A 26483-nucleotide genomic window follows, 5' to 3' on the forward strand; every position below is an offset into this window, starting at 1 on the left:
TTGTTTGAAACCTCTTTGAGGGATGGTATTTTCCCTAAAATGTGGAAGAACAGCTTCATTATGCCCATTTTTAAATCTGGTAAACGTAATATAGTTGAAGATTACAGAGGTGTATGTTGTCAATCAGCAATTCCAAAGTTACTTGATTCCATTGTAACTAGGCAACTTCAGTGGGCTTCGTCTTCAGTTATCTCATCTAAACAACACGGTTTCGTTTCTAACAGGTCCACATTGTCGAATCTCCTTGAATATCGATCATTTCTAAACGAAGCATTGGTTAATCATTTGCAAGTCGATTCAGTGTATACTGATTTCGCAAAAGCGTTCGACCGCGTTAATCATAAACTATTACTTTTAAAGCTGGATAAACTTGGTTTCAAAGATAACACTATTAAGTGGTTAGCATCTTTTCTGTCAGGCAGGTGCCAGCAAGTTCGCATTGATAACTTTATTTCATCGTCTTTCTCTGTTCCATCTGGTGTTCCGCAAGGTACTCATTGCGGACCCGTTCTATTTCTGTTATTCATAAATGATTTAACGCAGTGTTTACGATATTCAAATTATTTGTTGTACGCGGACGATCTAAAGATCTTTAAAGTCATTCGAGATACACAAGATTTAGAACAAGTACAATTAGATCTTGACATGCTTTTTGAGTGATGCAGTAACAACTTACTCCCCTTAAATTTAGATAAGTGTTATATTATGTCAACTTTTAACATAAAATCTAACATCAGTTTTAAGTACCAACTGAATAAGCGTTGTATTAAACGTGTGACTCAGATTAAGGATTTAGGAGTAATTTTCGACTCGTCACTTTCCTTTAAAAGTCATTATTCCTATATATCCAAAAAAGCTTTGAACATGTGGGGGTTTATTTGGCGAAATTGTCATGAGCTTTCACCTTTGGTCCTCAAAAGTTTATATTGCTCCTTAGTTCGGACACACTTAGATTATTGTTCACCTGTTTGGTCACCTTTATATAATGTTGATCGGGTGTTGCTAGAAAATGCTCAGAAAAAATTTTTGAGAGCTCTCGAATTTAAAGTTGGCTTCAAACATATTAAAGGCGACTACAATTGGATTCAACATCATTTTAATATACAACCCCTATATATTTGAAGATATATAACGGATGCTTGTGTTCTGCACGGGATATTAAATGGTCGTATTGACAATCCATCGCTGCTATCAAGACTCTCCTTCTTGTACCCTGCCGTCAACAGCCGCACAACTCGAAGCAAAGATATTTTTAGGGTAGCACCATCTACGTCAAATATAGGTCGTAATCATCCTTTACATAGAATGATGCTAGCTGCAAATGATTATTCGAACAACAGCAACATATCGATATTTGATTCTCCTTTGTCCAAATTTAAATTCAAAATTTTGTTATTTTATAACAGTAGATTTTAGTTCCTTATTTATTGTATGCATATTAGTAACCGCCAAGCCATGAATATTTTTTGTTTTTGAATTTACTTATTAGGGAACACTCTGTTAGAATATGTATTATTTAGTTAATTTAGTTTAATAATTCATAATGTAAATTGGAGATTCCGTTACAAATAAAATAAAAATAAAAAAAAAATAAAATAAATTATATATGTAAGACTATGTTATTTGATACAATTTAAAACCCATTTACTATGTACAATTTTGAAGTGACGTCATCACATTAGTGGTGGGGATGATTAGACAAATTTTGGTTAGCGTTTTACCATCTACATGATATACCTAGTATAAATACAAAATTTGACAGCAATGGGCCCAGTAATTTCGGAAATTATCTGTCTAATAAAAATCCGGGAAGGCAGACAGACGGACAGACGGACAGACAGACAAACGGAAACGGGAGACCTATTTCTACTTACTGTAGGGGTCATAAGAGGTTGAGCAAACGTAAAAGTAGAGAGTGGGTCGACGGATTCGATAAGCTTTATCAAATAATCCTATCAAAATTATAGCGTCTCATTTGACAAATTTGACGTATTTTTTTTTTATATATATCAAGAAATGGAGAGTGAAATGAAAGGCTTGCTATCTTTTTACTCTTTAGACCAATTTTTTTTCCGGATCATAGGAAAGTATGATTATTTAATAAATAATAACATTTGTTTTTGTTGTAAAAATTGAAGCACATTTTCCTAAAACGAATTCTAGATACTATGCAGATCTCCTGTCAATGAGTTTTCGGATTGTTTCACAGTTTCAACTGAGATGTACTGTCAATTCTGATTTACGGATTATTAAACTCATCTGGTGATCTGAAAATTTCATGAGTCTTGGCATTCTAGATCTTCCTTTTCTAGTTTGAAGATACGCCCAAAATTTTTTAGAGTTTGATGAAATTTATGATTGTAATTTGTTTGTGTATTGATTATTAATTAATTAATTAGTTGTTAATACTTAAATGGGCGACTTAAGGCTACCAAGACTTGGTGGTTTCATTGTTTACAACCATTCATGCAATTGTTACCTAGTATCTGCCGATTTTATTTTAGTTGGATAGATAGAAAATTGTACAATTCCTGTAAGATTTTGTTGTTTTCAAAACGGTAAGTAAAAGTTGTATGAGTAAGTCGCTTAACAAAAACTCATTTCCTTAATTTGAATATTTATTTAATAAGGAAAATTCATTTCACCACGAATCCTAGCAATTCTGTTTAAAAGTGTGTGTCACAGAGATAGATGTGACTAATTTCCTCTATGTTAGCTTATACAGGGTGCCGCATCCAAGTCTGGATATAGGGAATTAACATGCGAATTGGTTTTTATTTTATAATATCTCCCCAGATCACTTTAAAGCTATTATTGAGTGATGGCTTTGTGGAGGTCGAAGAGGGCTATCGGCCAGTATTTTTTTCAAATCGTTGCATCGCGCTCACTCACTGTAAAAAGGTTTTAAAAATCGTATTTTGAAATTCGCGCCCGATCCGAATTGTCGCGAAGTGTTCCGTCGTACTGTCGAAGTTCGGCGATCGCGTATTTTCATTATCCATGCAAAATTCAAATGTCAAAGTGAAATTAGAAATTATTCTCATCAGAAATCAACGAACAAGTCAAACTGAATTATTTTATCCAGTGTGATGATTATTGTAGGACAAATTAAACGGAATAAATGCACAAATTGATCCATTCATTCGTCATAGTGCGCGACCCCGTCAAACGAGCCATCTCGAACTACAATCAGACCGTATCCAAAAAGCCCAAGATCAAGACTTCAAGACTTCGAGAGCTGGTCTTCCTCAAAACCCCATCAAAGCCCATCGGCAGCATTGCGACATTTTCTGGGAGCCCTCAAGCTAGGAATGTACTCGGGCTGCTTCACTCAGTAATCACTGAACGACTCAAATTGAATTATTTTATCCAATATGACGATTATTGTAGGTCAATTTAAACGGAATAAATGCACAAAATATTTTATTAGGTTATGCTATGTTCTACTGCGATTAGATGAAAAAGCGGGGGCCTGCATGTTCTTCAACAGTTAATTTAATTAGTAGGTAATTTGGATAAATTTCACCCTTTTTTTTGGAATCACTAAAGATTGGAAGTCAATTGATTTTACATTCGTTAAGCAGGGATGGATTTTTTGCCTCCAGGAAGCATCTTCATTACAGGAAATTTTTGAGAGAGAAATGTAGAACATTGACTCATCAACATTTTAAAGTATTTTTCTCTTGGGATTCAGAAACTTTTGTATTACTGTTTTATTTGTTTATTGTGTTAACAACAACAAAAATAAAAATAATATTTCGCAAAATAAAGTTACATTTATTTTCAAAGGTGATAAAAATTACATAAAATCAGGTGGGCACGACGTTTTCTAGGGGTCTTAAACAGATGAGATAGAAGAATTTCAAAAAGCATCATGACAAAAAATTGAAGCCTGGGGACTACTTCTCACATATAGAGTTTTACGAAGGAACGCTTGAGAGAATCTAGGCTGATGGAGAGTTTTTGAGGAAAATTTGTTTTACTGACGTTCATTTGGTCTTAAGGGAAGTTATAATCGTCAGAACGATCAAATTTGAGCATTACACAACCCTCACGTGGTCCATGACCTTCGTTATCAATGGCGTGCAATTGTCAGTGTATGACTGGGGCTTCTAGGACATCATGTCATTGCACCTTTTTTCATCGAATCCGGATTGAATGCTCAGAAGTAGGATAATATGCTAGCTCAGCAAATACTTCCTGGGACTCGAAGGGTGCGGCATCTGCAGCAGGTCTTTTACATCCAGGACCAAATCTCCAGCCATACAGTTCGCATAAATGTTGTTTATTTGAACCAGTATTTTTCCGCAATGTTGGAATGGAAAGTTTGCACCGCCCCATTGGCCTGTGCAATCGCCGGATATAAACCCCTGAGAATTTTTTCTTTGGAGATTTCTTCACGACCATCTGCATTCAGACAAGCTATACAAACAGAGAAGCGCTGAAACAAGCAATCCAGCAATATTGTCTTCAGATTTCAACTAAAATGCTGATCAACACGCGTAGGAGTTTTGAAGATTGGCTTACTTACTGTACAGTTGCTGAGAGCAGTCTTTTTGAGCAATTCTTGAAAATAGTGCAATACTTCTCCAGATTCGTACAATATTTCATTACTTCATTCATCAACAATTGTTAAGTTTTGTTATTTGTAGTTATCTAAATGGTTCATTAAAAGGTCCTCTTCAAAAGCGCCAGCTATTTTGATGGTAAATCTTATCATCACACAATAAGAAAAGCGGGCCCTCGCTTTTTCATCTAATCGCAGTAGAACATGGCATTTTAATGAGATTTTAGTAATAAAGACTCGATCAGCACCAGCAACATAACCTAATAAAATATTTTGCGCAGTTTGTGCATTTATTTCGTTTAAATTGACCTACAATAATCGTCATATTGGATAAAATAATTCAATTTGAGTCGTTCAGTGATTACTGAGTGAGGCAGCCCGAGTACATTCCTAGCTTGAGGGCTCCCAGAAAATGTCGCAATGCTGCCGATGGGCTTTGATGGGGTTTTGAGGAAGACCAGCTGCTCAAAGTATTGAAGTCTTCATCTTGGGCTTTTTGGATACGGTCTGATTGTAGTTCGAGATGGCTCGTTTGACGGGGTCGCGCACTATGACGAATGAATGGATCAATTTGTGCATTTATTCCGTTTAATTTGTCCTACAATAATCATCACACTGGATAAAATAATTCAGTTTGACTTGTTCGTTGATTTCTGATGAGAATAATTTCTAATTTCACTTTGACATTTGAATTTTGCATGGATAATGAAAATACGCGATCGCCGAACTTCGACAGTACGACGGAACACTTCGCGACAATTCGGATCGGGCGCGAATTTCAAAATACGATTTTTAAAACCTTTTTACAGTGAGTGAGCGCGATGCAACGATTTGAAAAAAATACTGGCCGATAGCCCTCTTCGACCTCCACAAAGCCATCACTCAATAATAGCTTTAAAGTGATCTGGGGAGATATTATAAAATAAAAACCAATTCGCATGTTAATTCCCTATATCCAGACTTGGATGCGGCACCCTGTATATACGATATTTAACGTAAACAGCTTCAGTAATCAAGATGCGTTCTTCACTAGTAAACCTGCTAGTCTGCACTTTTCTTGTCAAAGTTAGTAACAGTGAAAATACCTTCGAGAATGTGACAGTTGTGCTTGCTCGTAATGACGTACCAGAAGCAACGGTAGCCACATTTGACAGTCTTAAGGAAGTCATTCCTGACGTAAAAGACGAGGTGACAATCACTGGAAACGTTCCCATCTTGTACGAAAACTCGATCTTCGATGTACCAAGTCTGTTCAGTCTTGACCTGTCTAACGTAGGTTTGGAAGAAATCAAACCGGGAGCTTTTGGTAATGTACCACTTTTGAACAAACTCGTCCTGAATTCGAACAACCTGACAGAAATCCAAAGTGATACATTTACCGATCTAAATGTATCGAATGTAGATTTGTCATCCAACTCAATCTTCCTTCTACAACCAGGAGCCTTCACGAATTTCAAAGCTGATAACGTGACACTTGAAAACAACAACCTCACTGAACTTTCATTTGGTGTTTTTGAAAATGTTACTCTCGGAATATTAAATTTGGATAGTAATTCTCTCTACACAATCGCACCAAAAGCTCTGTCTGCACTTGGATTGACAAGATTGGATCTGCTTGACAACAATCTCGAGGAAATCGATCCGGAAGTCTTTGACCTGCAAGAATTGGAATCACTCGATTTGGATTACAACTCAATCAAGTTTCTGCGACCTGGTGATTTGAGAAACTTACCACAGTTGCATTGCCTCCGGCTTTCGGGAAACAAGTTGGAAGAAATACCAGAAGGAGTTTTCAACAACACCAAACTCACCTACTTGAATCTAGCTGCAAACCAGATTGTTAAAATTGCGAGTAAAGCTTTTGATGGCATGTTGGCGCTTAGAGTGTTGAAGATTGACTCCAATAATCTAACCCAGTGGGATGATTGGCTGACATCACCGTCTGCTTCTATTTTAGTTCGTTTTAATCAGATTACTGAGATTCCAGATGAAGCTTTCAAGAACTATTCTCGGTTGTTCAATATTAATCTTCAAGGGAATCGCATCAGGAAGATTTCAACTAAAGCTTTTCGGAAATTGGAACAGATTCGTTATTTTAATTTGGCCGATAATGAGATTGATAACTGGGATCCAGAAACATTGGGGAATGTTAGCATTGTTGGTTTGGATCTCAGGGGAAATAGGTTAAAGTGTATTAAAGGAGATTTGGAAACAATTTTCAAGAATGTTCAAAAGATACGTTTGGAAAATAATCCTTGGAAAAAAGAGTGTGCTAAGAAGGTTGCGAAGTTACAGAAAAAAAAGAAGCAGATACCCAATTACAATTTGATAGAATATTGTGCTATAATAAATATGTAGTTTTTACTTTAATACGTATGCAAATAAAACAACTGTTGTTTTTTTTACTCTCTAGTTTCATGTTTTCTCGACCTTTCATGACCTAGCGTACGAAGAAATAGGTCGCCCATTTCCGTCTGTCTGTCTGCCGTCACGGTTTTTTATTAGACAGATAAATGGGTTAGACAAATATTATGTGTATTATGAATATCATATAGACTATGAAATGTTAACCATACTTTGTTTTCTGTTAAAATTAACAATCAGATGTTTTTCCAAATTTTCCGTTGTTACCACGAAAGCGAAAATCGCAAAATCAAATTTTATAATATTATAAGAAAGCAAGAAAACGTTTTCGTCATTAAAATTAGTTCAAGATAGTCCTTTATCCATGAATTGAATAAAGTTTATTATTTTTTTTATGGTGATGGGTATGGTGGTGGGGCTTAATCTTTGCCTTTATTTTTTACTTAATATACATAGTATTTTTTGAACAACTCTATACTCAAAGACATGTTTTACATGATAATTTCCTGTAGAGAAATAAGGATTTTAAGGTCCACCCTCTTGGCTCACTATGAATAAAAAATTCATTACAATAGACGTGGGGTGGGTGGGCAGGGCTTACATTTTGTCTTTTGTGTTCTTAATATTCGTAGTGTTCTTTTCGCAACAAGAAACTTAAAACATGTTTAAATCTGGAAATATGGATTTTGTAATTACGTTTCGCCCCCCAGTCTGACAACGAATGGAAAATTCATCACCATTGAGATCCAGACGGATGGGTGGGGAATATTGTTTTTTGGTACTTAAAATACAAATATTTTTCTCTGAGCATCACTGAAGAACATGTATCACATGGTAATTTTTCTAGAAAAATTCGAATTTTGCAATTAAGCTCCGCCCCCCTTGACTAATGACGAACAAAGAAAGAGCGTCACAATTGAGATAGGGTGGGTGGGTGGGGCTTACGTTTTGCTTTTTTTTTCTTCTTAATATATATTGTTTTTTCTCCATAACAAGAAACTGAAAACATGTTTAAAATGGTAAATTTTATCCAATATACTTCTTTACAAATTTACCCTTTTAAACATGTTTTCAGTTTATTGTCGTGAGAATATAATTCATGGATCACATGACCCCATTTCTTCCAACAGGATTTGTTCATGCTCTTAGTTACATGTCTATCACAGCGATAATAATTTTATTGCCTTATTGTGGTCTGTTGCTACCTAAATTTAAAAACTGTCAAATTGACAAATTTTAGAATTTCATAAATTTTTTCGTCTTTTATGGCTTGCCAACGTTGGGGGCAAGCTCAAAACGACGAAATCAATTTTATTATCAAAAAATGTGTTCATTTATTATATTCTCATGTTGAATATAACTCGTGATATGATTAATAATCGAAGATATTGCTCGTGAAACCGAAGCAGCACATTCAACTCGTGCTTCGCACTCGTTAAATCTGCAGCTCGGTTTCACTCGAAATATTATCGATAATAATCATATCACTTGTTATATTATAATTGAAAAGAAAAGTACGCACATATATTAAGAAAAAAAAGCAAATTACAAACGCCGCCCACTCGCCCTCATTTCAATTGTGATAACGTTTTTATTCGTTGTGAACCGAAGGGCGGAGTTTATTGGAAAATGCTTATTTCCCTACAAGAAATTACTATGTGAAACATGTTTTTAAATAACATGTTGAAACGAAACTATATATGTTAAGGAACAAAATCCAAAAAATAAGACCCGCCCACTCGCCTCAATTTCAATTGTGACAAATTTTGCATTCGTTGTCAGACCGTGGTGCAAAACTTAATTGTAAAATCGATGTTTTCGAAGAAAAATTTACCATTTTAAACGTTTTAAATATATAGTCGTGAAAAAATTGTTACGTATATCCAAAAAAGGCAAAATTGAATTGTGCATATTGCAATTCTAACAAAAATTTGTATATCGCAGCGTAAATTGTGTAATTTTTTAAAACAGTTATTATTGTCGGTCCTTCAATTAACATGTGTTTCGATAAATTTCATCAAGTGATCGGTTAATTAATTAATTTGATTGGCACACTTTTATATACCGGTTCAAGGGTTTCAAAAAGAAACTATTATAATATTTGTGAAACATTAGTATTGTTCTTATCACCACACAGAAACAGATCGAATTTTGCCCCTGTAGTCTGTACAAAACTGATGTCGTTTAATATGTAGGCTGTCCGTAACGCGCCATGAGCAGCCTATGTTGAAAAATTTTTCTTGTTTTTAGAAAATTGTTCCCGTTCTTTAATTCTTCAAGATTTCCTTGTTTTCAAAACAATCGTGAAGGTTGGATGAGTAAAAGTTGCTTAATAAAAATACAGCATTTCCTTGATTTGAATATTTATCTAATGAAGAAATTTAATTTCACTACGCATCCAACAAGTTCTTTTTACAAATGTGCGTCATACATATGACCAACTTAATTTTAATCAAATGTGTTGGAAAACAATCCAGTTAATTAGTTTTCCACATTACATTATAAATACAACATTTATCGTAAACAACTTCAGTAATCAAGATGCGTTCTTTACTGCTAGACGTACTAATCTGTATTTTACTTGTTAAAGTTAGTAAGAGCGAAAAAATTACTTTCGAAAATGTGACAGTCCGGTGGCGTGTTGATAACGAACTAATAGAATCGGTAGCTACATCTGAGAGTCTTAAGAAAATCATTCCTGATGTAACCCAAGTGTCGGTGCACATCTTGGGACATGTTCCCATCTTGTACGAAAAATCGATTTTCGATATACCAAATTTGAACAGACTTAACTTGTCCAATGTGGGTTTGGAGGAAATCGAATCGCAAGCTTTTGGTAACTTACCACCTTTGGAAAATCTCCTTCTATCTTGGAACAACTTGACACAAATCGAAACTGATACTTTTTCCGATTTAAATGTATCGAATGTAGATTTGTCTTTCAACTCAATCACCCTTCTAGAACCAGGAGCCTTCAAGAATTTCAACGCTTCTATCGTGTCACTTGATAGCAACAGACTCACTGAATTGTTAAGTGGTGTTTTTGAGAACGTTACTCTTGGAAGCTTGAGTTTGAGTGATAATCTTCTCCACACCATCCCACCAACGGCTCTGTCTTCAATTGGACTGACAAAATTGTATTTGCATGGGAACAATTTCGAGGAAATCGATCCGGAAGTCTTTGATCTGCAAGAATTGGTATCACTCGATTTGGATTACAACTCAATCAAACTTTTGCGACCTGGTGGTTTGAGAAACTTGCCAGAGTTGAAGAAACTCTGGCTTTCGGGAAACGAGTTGGAAGAAATCCCAGAAGGGGTTTTCAACAACACCAAACTCATCTATTTGTATCTAGCCGCAAACAATATTGTTAAAATTGCGAGTAAAGCGTTTGAGGACATGTCTGCGCTTAGAGTGTTGAACATTGACTTCAATAATGTTACACATTGGGATGATAATTGGCTGAGTGGGGCAAAATCAGTTTCTGAAGTATCAGTCAGGTATAATTTGATTACTGAGATTCCAGACGAAGTATTCAAGAATAACTCTCATGTGACAAGTATTAATTTCCAGGGGAATAAAATTAGGAATATTTCAGCTAAAACGTTTTATAAATTAGAACACATTGATTATTTAAACTTGGCCAATAATGAGATTGATAACTGGAATCCAGATTTATTGGTTGATGTTAATGTTGGTACTTTGGATTTGAAGGAAAATAAGTTATCCTGTATTGAAGGAGATTTGGAGACAGTTTTCAGAAATGTTGAAATTACTCATTTAGAGAATAATCCTTGGAATGAACAGTGTGTTAAGAAGGTTGAGGAGTTTATTATGAACAAGAAGTTGGATGTATCCTAATTTTATGCTAGTTTCTGCCTTAATGTTGTGGTTTTTGATTAAATGTTACTTTTTCAGTTATGCAACTTTTGTTTCTTTTCGTGGAGATTTTTTTTTACTTTGAATATTTTTATTTAATTTTTACTTTTGACGATTTATCAAACACGTAAGTTTTCCCATCGTATTTTACTGATTGATCAAGACGTATTCGTACAATTTTATAAACGTGAAAAATGTTAAAAGGAGAGCAATTTCTGTCAGCCAGATTTTATCACAGTTATGGGTGGGGCTTAATCTCGTGATGAGTTTTTCATTCGTTGCCAGATCGAAGGCCGAAACGTAACTGGAAAATTAATATTTTCCTACAAAAATTTACCATTTTAAACATGTTTTAATTTATTATCATGAAAAGATGACTACGTATATAAAGAAAAAAGGAGAAAAAAGTAAGGTCCGCCCACCCTCCCTTTTCCAGTTGTGATGATTTTTTTTATTCGTCGTCAGCCAAGAGGGCGGAGCTTGCAAAATCCTTATTTCTCTACAAGAAATTACCACGAACATGTTTTTAAGTATCGTATTGTTTAAGGAATACCAGTTATGTTTATTAAGTAAAAATTTAAAGCCAAACTCAGATTGAGACGAATGAGTGGGGCTTACGTTTTGGCTTTCTTTTGTATTTAAAGATACAACACATAGCAATTTCTTGTCAAAAATAAGAATTTTGTAATTAAGCTCCGCCCCATGACTTACGACGAGTAAAAAAAGTCACGATTGAGATAAGGCGGGTGGGCGGGGAATATATCTTACCTTTTTTTCTTAATATACGTAGTCATCTTTCCACAACAAGAGACTTAAAACATGTTTAAAATGGTAATTATTTGTACTGAAATATGGATTTCTTCATCACTATTGAGGATTACTTGTTATTTATCAGTCGCCCTGTGTAGTAGGTTTGCCAGTGAAGAACCATCTTGAGTACTGAAGATGTTTACGTTAAATGTCATATTTATAAGGTAACATAGAAGGATGTGAAAGTGATTAAAATTAAGTTTGTGAGTGACGTGGTGTCTGACTCACACTTTTAAAAAGAATTTCTAGTATGTGTGGTGAAATGATTTTTTTTATTATTACTTATCTGACCTTCACTGTGTTTTGAAAACAACAAAATCTGAATGAATTGTGCCATTTTCTATCTATCCTAATATCTAATTCAATGAAAAGGCCCTTAAAAACAACAGTTTTATCTGCATATGTATTAAACCAAGAAGTGAATATTTATTAAACCAAAAACTTTTGACTAAAATTTTACTATGCCTATGATAGCTGTAAAACATCTCCAAGATTTCAAAGCAATCGGTTTTTTGGTTCCTGATTAAATAAATAAAATAAATTCACGCATTTATTACCCTGTATATGCAAATCCAAAAAATATGGATCGAATGATAAATTACAAGTTCAGACTCATCATATTTTCTACATTTTAGATAGGATTTATTCGGCAAAATTTCGAGCTGACATCATCAATTTTTTTGGAGTGGACAAGTAAGTATATTTTGATTAAAAACTTATCATGCTTATCATAACTGTAAATGATCTGCAAGATTTCAAAGCATTCGGTTTTGGAGATTCTAAATTAAATGTCAAAATGTTGTTTTCTAATTTTGATTTTTTTTACAAAAATCTGGACGTTTCGGGTAAAATCTCAGTTCGGAGTCATAAATTATATGTGTAAGACTATGTTATTTGATACAATTTAAAACCCATTTACTATGTACAATTTTGAAGTGACGTCATCACATTAGTGGTGGGGATGATTAGACAAATTTTGGTTAGCGTTTTACCATCTACATGATATACCTAGTATAAATACAAAATTTGACAACAATGGGCCCAGTAATTTCGAAAATTATCTGTCTAATAAAAATCCGGGACGGCAGACAGACGGACAGACGGACAGACAGACAAACGGAAACGGGAGACCTATTTCTACTTACTGTAGGGGTCATAAGAGGTTGAGCAAACGTAAAAGTAGAGAGTCGGTCGACGGATTCGATAAGCTTTATCAAATAATCCTATCAAAATTATAACGTCTCATTTGACAAATTTGACGTATTTTTTTTATATATATCAAGAAATGGAGAGTGAAATGAAAGGCTTGCTATCTTTTTACTCTTTAGACCAAATTTTTTTCCGGATCATAGGAAAGTATGATTATTTAATAAATAATAACATTTGTTTTTGTTGTAAAAATTGAAGCACATTTTCCTAAAACGAATTCTAGATACTATGCAAATCTCCTGTCAATGAGTTTTCGGATTGTTTCACAGTTTCAACTGAGATGTACTGTCAATTCTGATTTACGGATTATTAAACTCATCTGGTGATCTGAAAATTTCATGAGTCTTGGCATTCTAGATCTTCCTTTTCTAGTTTGAAGATACGCCCAAAATTTTTTAGAGTTTGATGAAATTTATGATTGTAATTTGTTTGTGTATTGATTATTAATTAATTAATTAGTTGTTAATACTTAAATGGGCGACTTAAGGCTACCAAGACTTGGTGGTTTCATTGTTTACAACCATTCATGCAATTGTTACCTAGTATCTGCCGATTTTATTTTAGTTGGATAGATAGAAAATTGTACAATTCCTGTAAGATTTTGTTGTTTTCAAAACGGTAAGTAAAAGTTGTATGAGTAAGTCGCTTAACAAAAACTTATTTCCTTAATTTGAATATTTATTTAATAAGGAAAATTCATTTCACCACGAATCCTAGCAATTCTGTTTAAAAGTGTGTGTCACAGAGATAGATGTGACTAATTTCCTCTATGTTAGCTTATATATACGATATTTAACGTAAACAGCTTCAGTAATCAAGATGCGTTCTTCACTAGTAAACCTGCTAGTCTGCACTTTTCTTGTCAAAGTTAGTAACAGTGAAAATACCTTCGAGAACGTGACAGTTGTGCTTGCTCGTAATGACGTACCAGAAACAAAGGTAGCTACATTTGACAGTCTTAAGGAAGTCATTCCTGACGTAAAAGACGAGGTGACAATCACTGGAAACGTTCCCATCTTGTACGAAAACTCGATCTTCGATATACCAAGTCTGTACAGTCTTGAGCTGTCTAACGTAGGTTTGGAAGAAATCAAACCGGGAGCTTTTGGTAATGTACCACTTTTGAACAAACTCGTCCTGAATTCGAACAACCTGACAGAAATCCAAAGTGATACATTTACCGATCTAAATGTAGGGTATATAGATTTGTCATCCAACTCAATCTTCCTTCTACAACCAGGAGCCTTCACGAATTTCAAAGCTGATAAAATGACACTTGAAAACAACAACCTCACTGAACTTTCATGTGGTGTTTTTGAAAATGTTACTCTCGGAATATTAAATTTGGATAGTAATTCTCTCTACACAATCGCACCAAAAGCTCTGTCTACACTTGGATTGACAAGGTTGAATCTGTTTGGGAACAATCTCGAGGAAGTCGATCCGGAAGTCTTTGACTTGCAAGAATTGGAATCACTCGATTTGGATTACAACTCAATCAAGTTTCTGCGACCTGGTGATTTGAGAAACTTACCACAGTTGCTTTTCCTCCGGCTTTCGGGAAACGAGTTGGAAGAAATACCAGAAGGAGTTTTCAACAACACCAAACTCACCTACTTGAATCAAGCTGAAAACCAGATTGTTAAAATTGCGAGTAAAGCTTTTGATGGCATGTTGGCGCTTAGAGTGTTGAAGATTGACTCCAATAATCTAACCCAGTGGGATGATTGGCTGACATCACCGTCTGCTTCTATTTTAGTTCGTTTTAATCAGATTACTGAGATTACAGATGAAGCTTTCAAGAACTATTCTCGGTTGTTCAATATTAATCTTCAAGGGAATCGCATCAGGAAGATTTCAACTAAAGCTTTTCGGAAATTGGAACAGATTCGTTATTTTAATTTGGCCGATAATGAGATTGATAACTGGGATCCAGAAACATTGAGGAATGTTAGCATTGTTGGTTTGGATCTCTGTGGAAATAGGTTAAAGTGTATTAAAGGAGATTTGGAAACAATTTTCAAGAATGTTCAAAAGATACGTTTGGAAAATAATCCTTGGAAAAAAGAGTGTGCTAAGAAGATTGCGAAGTTACAGAAAAAAAAGAAGCAGATACCCGATTACAATTTCTTAGAATATTGTGCTATAAGAAATATGTAGTTTTTACTTTAATACGTATGCAAATAAAACAACTGTTGTTTTTTTTACTCTCTAGTTTCATGTTTTCTCGACCTTTCATGACCTAGCGTACGAAGAAATAGGTCGCCCATTTCCGTCTGTCTGTCTGCCGTCACGGTTTTTTATTAGACAGATATATGGGTTAGACAAATTTTATGTTTATTATGAATATCATATAGACTATGAAATGTTAACCATACTTTGTTTTCTGTTAAAATTAACAATCAGATGTTTTTCCAAATTTTCCGTTGTTACAGCGAAAATCGCAAAATCAAATTTTATGATATTATAAGAAAGCAAGAAACCGTTTTCGTCAATTAAAATTAGTTCAAGATAGTCCTTTATCCATGAATTGAATAAAGTTTATTATTTTTTTTTTATGGTGATGGGTATGGTGGTGGGGCTTAATCTTTGCTTTATTTTTTACTTAATATACATAGTATTTTTTGAACAACTCTATACTCAAAGACATGTTTTACATGATAATTTCCTGTAGAGAAATAAGGATTTTAAGGTCCACCCTCTTGACTATGAATAAAAAATTCATTACAATAGACGTGGGGTGGGTGGGCGGGGCTTATATTTTGTCTTTTGTGTTCTTAATATTCGTAGTGTTCTTTTCGCAACAAGAAACTTAAAACGTGTTTAAATCAGGAAATATGGACTTTGTAATTACGTTTCGCCCCCCAGTCTGACAACGAATGGAAAATTCATCACCATTGAGATCCAGACGGATGGGTGGGGATTATTGTTTTTTGTTACTTAAAACACAAATATTTTTCTCTGAGCATCACTGAAGAACATGTATCACATGGTAATTTTTCTAGAAAAATACGAATTTTGCAATTAAGCTCCGCCCCTCTTGACTAATGACGAACAAAGGAAGAGCGTCACAATTGAGATAGGGTGGGTGGGTGGGGCTTATGTTTTGCTTTTTTTTTCTTCTTAATATATATTGTTTTTTCTCCATAACAAGAAACTGAAAACATGTTTAAAATGGTAAATTTTATCCAATATACTTCTTTACAAATTTACACTTTTAAACATATTTTCAGTTTCTTGTCGTGAAAAGAAAAGTACGCACATATATTAAGAAAAAAAAGCAAATTACAAACGCCGCCCACCCGCCCTCATTTCAATTGTAATAACGTTTTTATTCGTTGTGAGCCGAAGGGCGGAGTTTATTGGAAAATGTTTATTTCTCTACAAGAAATTATTGTGTGGGACATGTTTTTCAAATAACATGCTGTTGAAAGGAAAGTATATCCAAAAAATAAGCCCCACCCACCCGCCTCGATTTAGATTGTGATGAATTTGTCATTTGTTGTCAGACCGAGGGGCGCAACTTAATTGTACAATCGATGCTTCCCGAGAAAAAATTACCATTTTAAACGTTTTAAATATATTGTCGCGAAAAGATTGTTACGTAGGTATATCCAGAAAAAAAGGCAAAATTGAAGCTCCGTCTACCCACCAACATGTTATTCGTTGTGAATATTGAAATTCTAAAAAAAAATTATATTTTATAGTGTAAATTGTGTAATTTTGAAAAATAATTTTTATTGTATAACAAAAATCGACGCAGACGTCAGACAGAGAGACAGACAGATGGACAAGGGAGATCACAATACTTCCAGTATTTTTGTGACAACGTCGTAATCGCATTTAACAAGAATCTAGCGCTGCTTTGATTTGAATATTTTTTTAATAAAGAAAATTTATTTCACTACGTATCCAAGAAATCGTCATCATGTGACTAACTTAATTTTAATCAAACGTGCTGGAAAATCCTTTATTACCATATAAATACGACGTTCAGCATAAACAATTTCAGTATTCAAGATGCGTTTTTCACTAATAAACCTACTCCTGTGTACTTTTCTTTTGAAACTTAGCAACACTGAAAAAATTACTTTCGAAAATGTGACGGTTCAATGGTATGTCGGTAATGAGACGGTATATACATCTGACAATCTTAAGAAAATCATTCCTGTTGAAGAAAAAAAAGTGCCCGTGTGGATCCAGGGCAGCATTCCCATCTTGTACGAAAAATCGGTTTCCGATATACCAAATTTGAGCGTACTCCGCCTATCCGGTGTAGGTATGGAAGAAATCAAACCCGGAGCTTTTGGTAATTTACCCCTTTTAAAAGCTCTCCTTCTGGATTCGAATAACTTAACACAAATCAAAACTGATACTTTTGTCGATTTAAATGTGTCTTACATAGACTTGTCATTCAACTCAATCGTCCTTCTACAACCCGGAGCTTTCAAAAATATCAAAGCTGAACGCGTGGATCTTGGTAACAACAAACTCGCTGAACTTCCAAGTCGCGTCTTCGAAAATTTTACTCTTGAAAACTTGATTTTGAGTGACAATCTTCTCCACACCATCGCGCCAAGTTCTTTGTCGAGAATTGCATTGAGAAGATTGAGTCTGTTTGGGAACAAACTCAAGGAAATCGAGCCAGAGGTCTTTGACATACAAGAATTAATAGCACTAGATTTGGATGATAATTTAGTCAAGCTTCTGCGACCCGGTGATTTGAGAAACTTACCAAAGTTGAATATACTTAGACTTGCGAGAAACGAATTGAAAGAAATTCCAAAGGGGGTTTTCAACAATACCAAACTCACTCGGTTGGATTTAAACGCAAATAAGATTGCTAAAATCGCGAGTAAAGCTTTTGATGACATGCCAGACCTTGTAGCATTGTACATTAACTCCAACAATCTAACCCAGTGGGATAATAATTGGCTGAGAGGGGCAAAATCACTTGTTCATATTTCTGTCAATTTTAATCAAATAACGGAGATTCCAGACGAAGCGTTCAAGAATTATCCTCGTGTGAAGAGTATTGATCTTGAGGTGAATAAAATTGGGAAGATTTCAGCTAAAGCATTTGATAAGTTGGAACGCGTTGATTATTATTTAAACTTGGCCTCTAATGATATTGATAGTTGGAGTCCAGATTTGTTGGGGAATGTTAGTATTGGTGGTTTGGGTCTCAATGGAAATAAGTTACAATGTATTGACGGAGATTTGAAGACGGTTTTCAAAAATGTTGAAGTTACAAATTTGCGAAATAATCCTTGGAGTGAAAAGTGTGCTAAGAAGATGGAGGAATTTATTAAAACGCCAGCGGAGTGAGTCGATTAAGGCGGATTCTAATTTTTATAACATTGATTTAACACATTATTTGTAGTTTTTGGTTTAATACATATGCAGTTAGAAGAATAAATTGTTTTTTTTTGTAGAGAGTAACGCATCATTAATAAATGTCAGTTATTATAATCTAATAACTGAGATTCCAGATTGACCCGTAGCATATAAGATGATTTTTATAAAATAAATAATAAAAGAGTTGTTATCATGAAGTTTGAGAGGATTCGTAAGTAAAAATTGCCTCCATATCATGTATTTAACGTAAGTTTTATTTTTTTGTGCTAAATTGAAGAAATGTTATTTGAAATGAATTATATGACATGAAGTCCAACCCGGAAAACGATCATGTAATAATTTTTATTGTACTTATTTGAAAATTTTAATTCAATTTTTATTTATTCAAGTTCTCATGATTATTTTCTAATAATAATTAATAAAAAAAAATAAACAAATTATTATTATTATGGAAAAATTCAACTTATATTATTCTACTGAGAATATAATTCATGTATCACGTGAGGCGATTTCATCCAACAGAAGATGGTAATTTCTTTAGACACACTTTATCACAGCGGTAGCATTTTAATGTGGTCACAAGAGGTTTGTTACTACAAAAAATTGGAGAAATGTCTGATTTAATTTGAGTTTATTGGTTGATTAAATTTGTATTTTTACTTCCCGAGCGTAAGCAAAGGAAGTATTGTAATCGAGTCCGTCGGCCGACTCTCTACATTTACGTTTTCTCGATCTTTCATGACCCCTAGAAGACGAAGAAATAGGTCTCCCATTTCCGTCTGTCTGTCCGTCTGTCCGTCTGTCCGTCTTTCCGTCCGTCTGTCCGTCTGTCCGTCTGTCCGTCTGTTGTCACGGATTTTTATTAGACAGATAATCTCCGAAAGTACTCGACCGATTGTTGTGAAATTTTGTACTTATATTAAGAATATCATGTAGATGGTAAAACGCTAACCAAAATTTGTCGAATCATCCCCACCACTAAAGCGATGACGTCACTTCAAAATTGTACATAGTAAATGGGTTTTCAATTGTATAAAATAACATAGTCCTACACATGTAGTTTACAACTCTGAATCGACTTTTCACCCGAAACGTCCAGATTTTTGGAAAAAAAAATCAAAATTATAAAACAACATTTTGAAATTTAATTTTTAATCTGCTAACCAGAATGCTTTGAAATGTTGCAGATGTTTTAAGGCTATAAAGAGCATCATAAATCTTTAGTCAAAAAATATTTGCTTATCCCCTCCAAAAACTTGATGACGTCAGCTCAAAAGTTTGTGGAATAAATCATATCTAAAATGTACAAAATATGATGAGTCTGTACTTGTGAACTATCACTCCATTCATATTTTTTGGATTTGCATATACAGGGTGACTCAAAAAAATTAATGAATGCGTAAATATATTTTATTGATTTAATCAGGAACTACAAAACCGAATGCTCTGAAATCTTGCAGATGTTTTAAGGTTATAAAGAGCATAATAAATGTTTAGTCAAAATATATTTGCTTATCCCCTCCAAAAATTTGATGACGTCAGCTCGAAAGTTTGCCGAATAAATCATATCTAAAATGTACAAAATATGATGAGCCTGTACTTGTCATTTATCACTCCATTCATATTTTTTGGATTTGCATATACAGAGTGGCTCAAAAAAATTAATGAATGCGTAAATATATTTTATTAATTTAATCAGGAACTACAAAACGGAATGCTCTGACATCTTGCAGATGCTTTAAGGTTATAAAAAGCATAATAAATGTTTAGTCAAAATATATTTGCTTATCCCCTCCAAAAACTTGATGACGTCAGCTCGAAAATTTGCCGAATAAATCATATCTAAAATGTACAAAATATGATCAGTCTGTACTTGTGATCTATCACTCCATTCATATTTTTTGGATTAGCATATACAGGGTGATTCAAGAAAATAAATGAAAGCGTAAATTTATTTTACTGATTTACTCAGGAACTACAAAACCGAATGCTTCGAAATCTTGAAGATATTTTAAAATTATCATAAGCATGGTAAATTTTTGATCAAAACGTATTTGGTCGTCCCCCCTAAAAAATTTATGATGTCACCACAAAATTTTGCTGAATAAATCCTATCTAAAATGTACAAAATATGGTGAGTCTCGTCTAGTGATTTATCATTCCATTAAAATTTTTTCGATTTGCATATACAGGGTGACTCAAAAAAATTAATGAATGCGTAAATTTATTTTATTGATTTAATCAGGAACTACAAAACCGAATGCTTTGAAATCTTGCAGATGTTTTAAGGTTATAAAGAGCATAATAAATTTTTAGTCAAAATATATTTGGTTATCTTCTACAAAAAACTGATGACGTCAGCTCAAAAGTTTTCCGAATAAATCGTATCTAAAATGTACAAAATATGATGAGTCTGTACTTGTGATTTATCATTCCATTCATATTTTTGGATTTGCATATGCAGGGTGACTCAAAAAAATTAATGAAGGCGTGAATTTATTTTATCAATTTAATCAGGAATTACAAAACCGAATGCTTTGAAATCTTGGGAATATTTTAAAGTTATTATAAGCATGGTAAACTTTTGTTCAAAATGTATTTGTTCATCCCTCCTAAAACAATTGATGACGTCACCCTTAAATTTTGCTGAATAAATCCTATCTAAAATGCAAAAAATATGATGAGTTTGTACTTGTGATTTATCATTCCATTCATATTTTTTAGATTTTCTTAAGAGGTGGTTCAAAAAAATTAATGAAGTCAATTTATTTTATTGATTAAATTAAAGGCAACACTTATTATTAGTATTACAACCCAACCAACCCAATTTGGTAGACACAAAATTTGTTAAAGGAAAAACTCGGTTGAAACATAAGGGTAGCACGCTTATTTACATCGACTTTAACATTACAGACCTGCATTTGTTTTATGCGTTCACTTGATTCGGCGAATGTGAAATAGACATGTTTATAATCAACCAATTGTGAATTTCACCGTCAAGAATTAAAATAAAACCCAATGTTTTATATAATAAGCGGAAGTCGAAACAATAAAACCGACGGTCGTTTTGTTTACAGTTTCTCTGTTTGGCTCTCACGTATGCTGTTACGCCTGTCATCTTAAATTAAGAATGTTTATACATACACGATTTTCAGTTGCCTCTGATACGTAGGTATACGTGAGTAAATTGTTTCGTTATTTTATTGATTATTACAAATCAATATTCAAACGACCCAATTCATTTTCCCGAAAATTTGAGAATATAATAATTTTATTCTTAGTATTACACTACATCTATCCCAACTGATATACGTGTCCTTGCAAAAATGTTGATGACGTCAGCGCAATTTTTTTTTAAATTCCCACTACAAAAATGTAATGAGAAAAAAACACAATAGGCATGCAGTCGTCAAGTTTCCGACAGCGAGGGAAGTACTGTCTAAACTCTTTAGACCAATTTTTGTATTTATCCTAAAAGGACAACTTTTGTCCGTTGGATAGTTGCAATATATTATTTGTAGGATTTGTTGAATTGTACGAGAGAAGTCCCGTCGAAATAACCTTCGACCAACTTTTAATAATGTTAATTATTTTTGGTCAATTGTTCTCGGTAATTTTACTTTTACTGAATTCTTCAAAATTTTGTTGGTTTCAAAATAGCAGTGAACGTGGGAGGAGTAAAACTCTCTTAACATGAAAACGTCATTTTCTTGATTTGAATATTTATCCAATAAAGAAAATTGAATTCACCAAGAATCTTAGAAATTCTTTTAAAAGTGCGTGTCATGCATGTCATCTTAATCTTAATCAGATGTATTGGAAAACAACTCAGTTAATCACACGTACATCTATAACTTTCCATCTTACATTATAAAAGCAACATTTATCGTAAACTACTTCAGTAATCAAGATGCGTTCTTTAGTGTTAAACCTACTAGTCTGTATTTTACTTGTTAAAGTTACTATCAGTGAAAAAATTACTTTCGAAAATGTGACAGTGCAGTGGTCTCTTAATGACGAACTAGTAGAGTCGGTAGCTACATCTGACGATCTTAAGAAAATCATTCCCAATAAAACCCAAGTGTCCGTGGAAATCTTTGGACACGTTCCCATCCTGTACGAAAAATCGGTTTTCGATGCACCTGATTTGAAGACACTTGACTTGTCCAGCGTGGGTTTGGAAGAAATCGAACCGGAAGCTTTTGGTAACTTACCACTTTTGGAAGATCTCCTTCTTGCTTCGAACGACTTGACACAAATCAAAACTGCTACTTTTACCAATCTAAACGTATCGCATGTAGTTTTGTCATCCAACTCAATCACCCTTCTAGAACCAGGAGCCTTCACGAATTTCAAAGCTGAATACGTGTCACTTGATAGCAACAAACTCACTGAATTTTCAAGTGGTGTCTTTGAAAACGTTACTCTTGGAACCTTGAGTTTGAATCATAATCTTCTATACACCATCGCACCAGGAGCTCTGTCTGCAATTGGATTGACAAGACTGAAGTTGTTTGGAAACAATTTCGAGGAAATTGATCCGGAAATTTTTGATATGCAAGAGTTAGTATCACTCGATTTGTATTCAAACTCAATCAAGCTTCTGCGATCTGGTGATTTGAGAAACTTACCAGAGTTGAAGGAACTCTGGCTTTCGGAAAACCAATTGGAAGAAATCCCAGAAGGAGTTTTTAACAACACCAAACTCACCTACGTGTATCTAGCCAACAACCAGATTGCTAAAATTGCTGGTAAAGCATTTGAGGACATGCCTGAGCTTATAGTATTGAGACTTGACTTCAATAAGGTTACAGATTGGGATAATAATTGGTTGAGTGAGGCAAAATCAATTTCTGAAATTTCAATCAGTTATAATTTGATTACTGAGATTCCAGACGAAGTATTGAAGAATAATTCTAATGTGACCAAAATTGATGTCCAGGGGAATAAAATTAGGAAGATTTCAACTAAGGCGTTTTATAAATTAGAACACATTGATCATTTAAATTTAGCCTATAATGAGATTGGTAACTGGAATCCAGATTTACTGGGTAATGTTAGCATTGTTAGTTTGGATCTCAGTGGAAATAGATTAAAGTGCATTAAAGGAGATTTGGAAACAATTTTCAGAAATGTTCAAATTGTCTATTTGGATAACAATCCTTGGGAGGAAGAATGCGCTAAGAAGATTGTGGAGTTACAGTAGAAGAAAAAATAGATATCCTGGTGGGGTGGCTACCAACTATACTAATTCTATAGAATATCGTGTTACTTATAATAAATATGCAGTTCTTCGATTAATACATGGGCAGATAGGACAACTGTTGTTTTATTTTAAGAATAAATTTAATTGCATATATTTAAAATTTTTAGTTCAATATTTATTTCAAACGAAATAAATTCTTAAGACTATTTTTCTCAGAAAATTTCGTCCAATAAAATTGTGAGAAAAATCAAACTATGACAAATCATAGGCGACTTACGTGAACATTTTTTTAGTCAAAAACTTTTCCATCGACAAGCTCCCTGCATCAACCAATGATAGCATAGTATCAAGCGAACATTTCCCCGCATGGACCAATGAAAACACACCAAATTTTATAATGATACTAGCTGACCCCGTGAACTTCGTTTCACCTACAATTTAATTTTGAATCTGCAAAACCGAATGCTTTGAAATCTTGCCGATGTTTTAAACATATGATAAGCATAATAAATTTTTATTCAAAATATATTTACTTATTCCCTCCAAAAAATTGATGACGTCAGCCCAAAATTTTGCCAAATGAATCCTACCTAAAATGTCCAAAATAGAATGAGACTATACTTGTGATTTATCATTCCATTCATATTTTTTAGTTTTGCTTATAAGGGGTGTCTCAAAAAAATTAATCACTGAGTCTATTTATTTTATTGATTGAATCAAGAATCGCAAAACTGAATTTTGAAATATTGCAGACGCTTCGAAGTTACTGTTTGACATGGTAGGTTTTTAATCAAAATATATCTGTTTATCAAGCCCAAAAACTTTATGATGTCATCTCAAGATTTTGCCGAATAAATCCTATCTAAAATGTGCAAAATATCATCAGTATATTTTCGTAATTTATCATTGGATTCATATTTTTTAGATTTGCTTTTACAGTGACTCAAAAAAATTTATCGATCTGTCAATTTATTTTAGTGAATAATTCAAGAGTGGAAGAATGTATACTTTGAGATCTTGCAGACGTTTTAAACTTATTGTAAGCATTGTTAAGAATATTTATTTATTCCCCCCAAAAAATTGATGGAACGGCTCACTCGATTTTCGCAGATAATTTTGGGAATACAATACAGTTATTTTTAGTATTACACTGCACCAATCCAGGGTGGTATACGTGTTGATCGTAAATGTTGATTGGGTCATCACAAAATTGTGTGAAGAAAAGACTCAACTCGAAAATGCTGAATATGTTTCGTTATACTTTTGGTGCGAGGGAAGTTCTGTCGAAACAACGTTCGATCAATTTTTTGACAATTGTTGATATAAATAAAACTCAGTAGATGCTCATACTCGAATATCAAATCAAAATATTTCTAGTTTTTCTAGATGATGCTAATACTTCAGTAGGTAACAGTCGATGGTCAAGTAGCATCTCGATACAACAAAAAAGGAAAACAGTGACAGTGTTCAACCATCAAGGCAAAAATCGAGTCACCAAAATATAAGTTAGTAAGGGGTAGACACCTTGAGATGGGAATCTCTATGGCCAGTGTTAGAAAGAACGCACTGCACAATTTATGCATAAATAAAAGTTATATACCTGAAAAGTTTTCGTTATTCCCGCTCCTAATGTGTTTTTCAAACTGAATGCACCTTTTGACGACGTTCCACGTTCATGAAAGTCGCCATGTTTAGTCAAAATTCACTCTTACAACGATCCTACTCGTTTTCTAAGCTGCTTTACAGACAGCTCAGTCATTTGCCACGCCGATGCTCATTTTTAGATTAAATGCTCACAAAACGCGTAGATGTTCAATTTGTGTCCGGGGAGATACAATGTTTCCAAGTAGGTACTCAGTACATAGAGTAGATGCTCAGATATATAAGAGTAATAATGAAGTAGGTCCTTCGTACTTCGAATATGAGTATCTTAATCAGTTTTATTCATTCCACCCAAGGTCTCGCTTCAATGTTTGATTATGTTGATTATGAGCACAACGCTGATCAACTTCCGTATCCGAATTACCCATGAAATAAATCACTGCGATTTCTTCTCGGCATTGTAATGAACTTCATAAAACGACACAGAATTATTTTCACAGTCAATCAAATCTGTAAATTTTGTCTTGAGAATTTTAAAATATTGAAAACTTCAAATTAAATCCTCGAATAACGGTAAAGGTTGAGGTTTTGTCGAAACCAACAAAGTGAATATAGGTAAATAGAATGGCAGATCAAAATTAATAAGAAACTATCGCAATGCGTAACTAAATTCACTTTAACGAACACTTCTTAAAATAAACGACGTTTTTTGTTACGAAAAAACAAACAACGACTTGAAATGCAATAATACTTTTCACAATCGCACGGAAGAAATAGTTTTGTGTGACACGTCAGGCAGACCTCTGGTCAGACGACAGGTCCGTCAGGAATGCCAACTATTCAAATTCATTCGAAGTAGCGATTCCCATGCAAAATTTTTATTTTTTTTATCTTTTAGCCGTCTTATTTTTTTTATACATTTTCTTACATATAAACCTTGTCCTGACACTGAGGAACACGTAAAAAAAAGAATCGTCCAATTCGGTGCAGCCGTTCTGAAGTTATGAGCGTACATACGTTTCGGCGATTCATTTTTATTTATATAGATTAATACATTTAGTTTGTTATGATGACGAGGAAAATACGGATAGAGCGATTTTGGATTTTAATTATGAGTGTTTACAATTGTCTTCAAGAAATAGTCTGCCAAAAGACCCCTCGACCTTGAAAAATTGGCCATAATTTTTCATCAATTTCCCGAGTGAGCGCAGCGAATTGTTTATTCCAAAATTAAGAAACCAAATAAAATCCCTCTAGGGTTTATTTTTACACTGGCAAGTTGGTAGTACAAAAAACTTCAAATTTGAAATTTCATAACAAAAACGTCAAAATAAAATAAACAAAAGCGACGTATTTTGAATAAAAATCATATTCGTCCTAACTTCAATTTCTTTGACAGCACATCTTGGCACCAAAAAACTCTGTGGACAATGTTGTCAATTGAGTGGTATTTTAATTTTTGCACGGATAATATGAGCGAGTTGTTTT

At 33.9% G+C, this 26483-nt stretch overlaps 3 protein-coding genes and 1 long non-coding RNA gene across 4 annotated transcripts; 3 read left to right on the plus strand and 1 right to left on the minus strand.

Annotated features, from left to right (window-relative positions):
* Window positions 1-3756: 3756 nt before the first annotated feature.
* LOC135131000 (uncharacterized) lies at window positions 3757-5028 on the minus strand. Its single transcript, XR_010280858.1, has 2 exons — window positions 4881-5028; window positions 3757-4827 (listed from the first exon to the last, which is right to left on the minus strand). It is a non-coding gene; the product is annotated as an uncharacterized LOC135131000 (long non-coding RNA).
* Window positions 5029-5584: 556 nt separating this feature from the next.
* On the plus strand, window positions 5585-6925 carry LOC135130967 (insulin-like growth factor-binding protein complex acid labile subunit). The gene has a single exon (XM_064058459.1). It carries the CDS (start codon window positions 5585-5587, stop codon window positions 6923-6925), a length of 1341 nt encoding a protein of 446 aa, XP_063914529.1.
* A 2547-nt stretch (window positions 6926-9472) lies between these two features.
* Window positions 9473-14989, plus strand: LOC135130968 (chaoptin-like). The gene is made up of 2 exons (XM_064058460.1): window positions 9473-10783; window positions 13769-14989. The coding sequence occupies exons 1-2, from the start codon at window positions 9473-9475 to the stop codon at window positions 14987-14989; spliced, it is 2532 nt and encodes an 843-aa protein (XP_063914530.1).
* A 1860-nt stretch (window positions 14990-16849) lies between these two features.
* Window positions 16850-23393, plus strand: LOC135130969 (protein artichoke-like). The gene is made up of 2 exons (XM_064058461.1): window positions 16850-18153; window positions 22157-23393. The coding sequence occupies exons 1-2, from the start codon at window positions 16850-16852 to the stop codon at window positions 23391-23393; spliced, it is 2541 nt and encodes an 846-aa protein (XP_063914531.1).
* The last annotated feature ends 3090 nt before the right edge of the window (window positions 23394-26483 follow it).

Source organism: Zophobas morio, unplaced genomic scaffold (assembly GCF_036711695.1).
Source record: "Zophobas morio isolate AGI-343-1 ecotype UQ-CSIRO unplaced genomic scaffold, CSIRO_AGI_Zmor_V1 ptg000018l, whole genome shotgun sequence".
In the NCBI taxonomy this organism is placed as follows: Eukaryota; Metazoa; Arthropoda; class Insecta; order Coleoptera; family Tenebrionidae; genus Zophobas; species Zophobas morio.

Excerpts from the sequence above, each read along its gene's own strand:
- LOC135130969 (XM_064058461.1), top strand. The coding sequence starts at position 16,850 with ATGCGTTTTTCACTAATAAACCTACTCCTGTGTACTTTTCTTTTGAAA. Across the intron at positions 18,154-22,156 it reads TTTATTAAAACGCCAGCGGA|TGAAAAAATTACTTTCGAAA; the intron begins GTGAGTCGATTA and ends AGTTACTATCAG.
- LOC135130968 (XM_064058460.1), top strand. The coding sequence starts at position 9,473 with ATGCGTTCTTTACTGCTAGACGTACTAATCTGTATTTTACTTGTTAAA. Across the intron at positions 10,784-13,768 it reads TTATGAACAAGAAGTTGGAT|GTAGCTACATTTGACAGTCT; the intron begins GTATCCTAATTT and ends CCAGAAACAAAG.
- LOC135130967 (XM_064058459.1), top strand. The coding sequence starts at position 5,585 with ATGCGTTCTTCACTAGTAAACCTGCTAGTCTGCACTTTTCTTGTCAAA.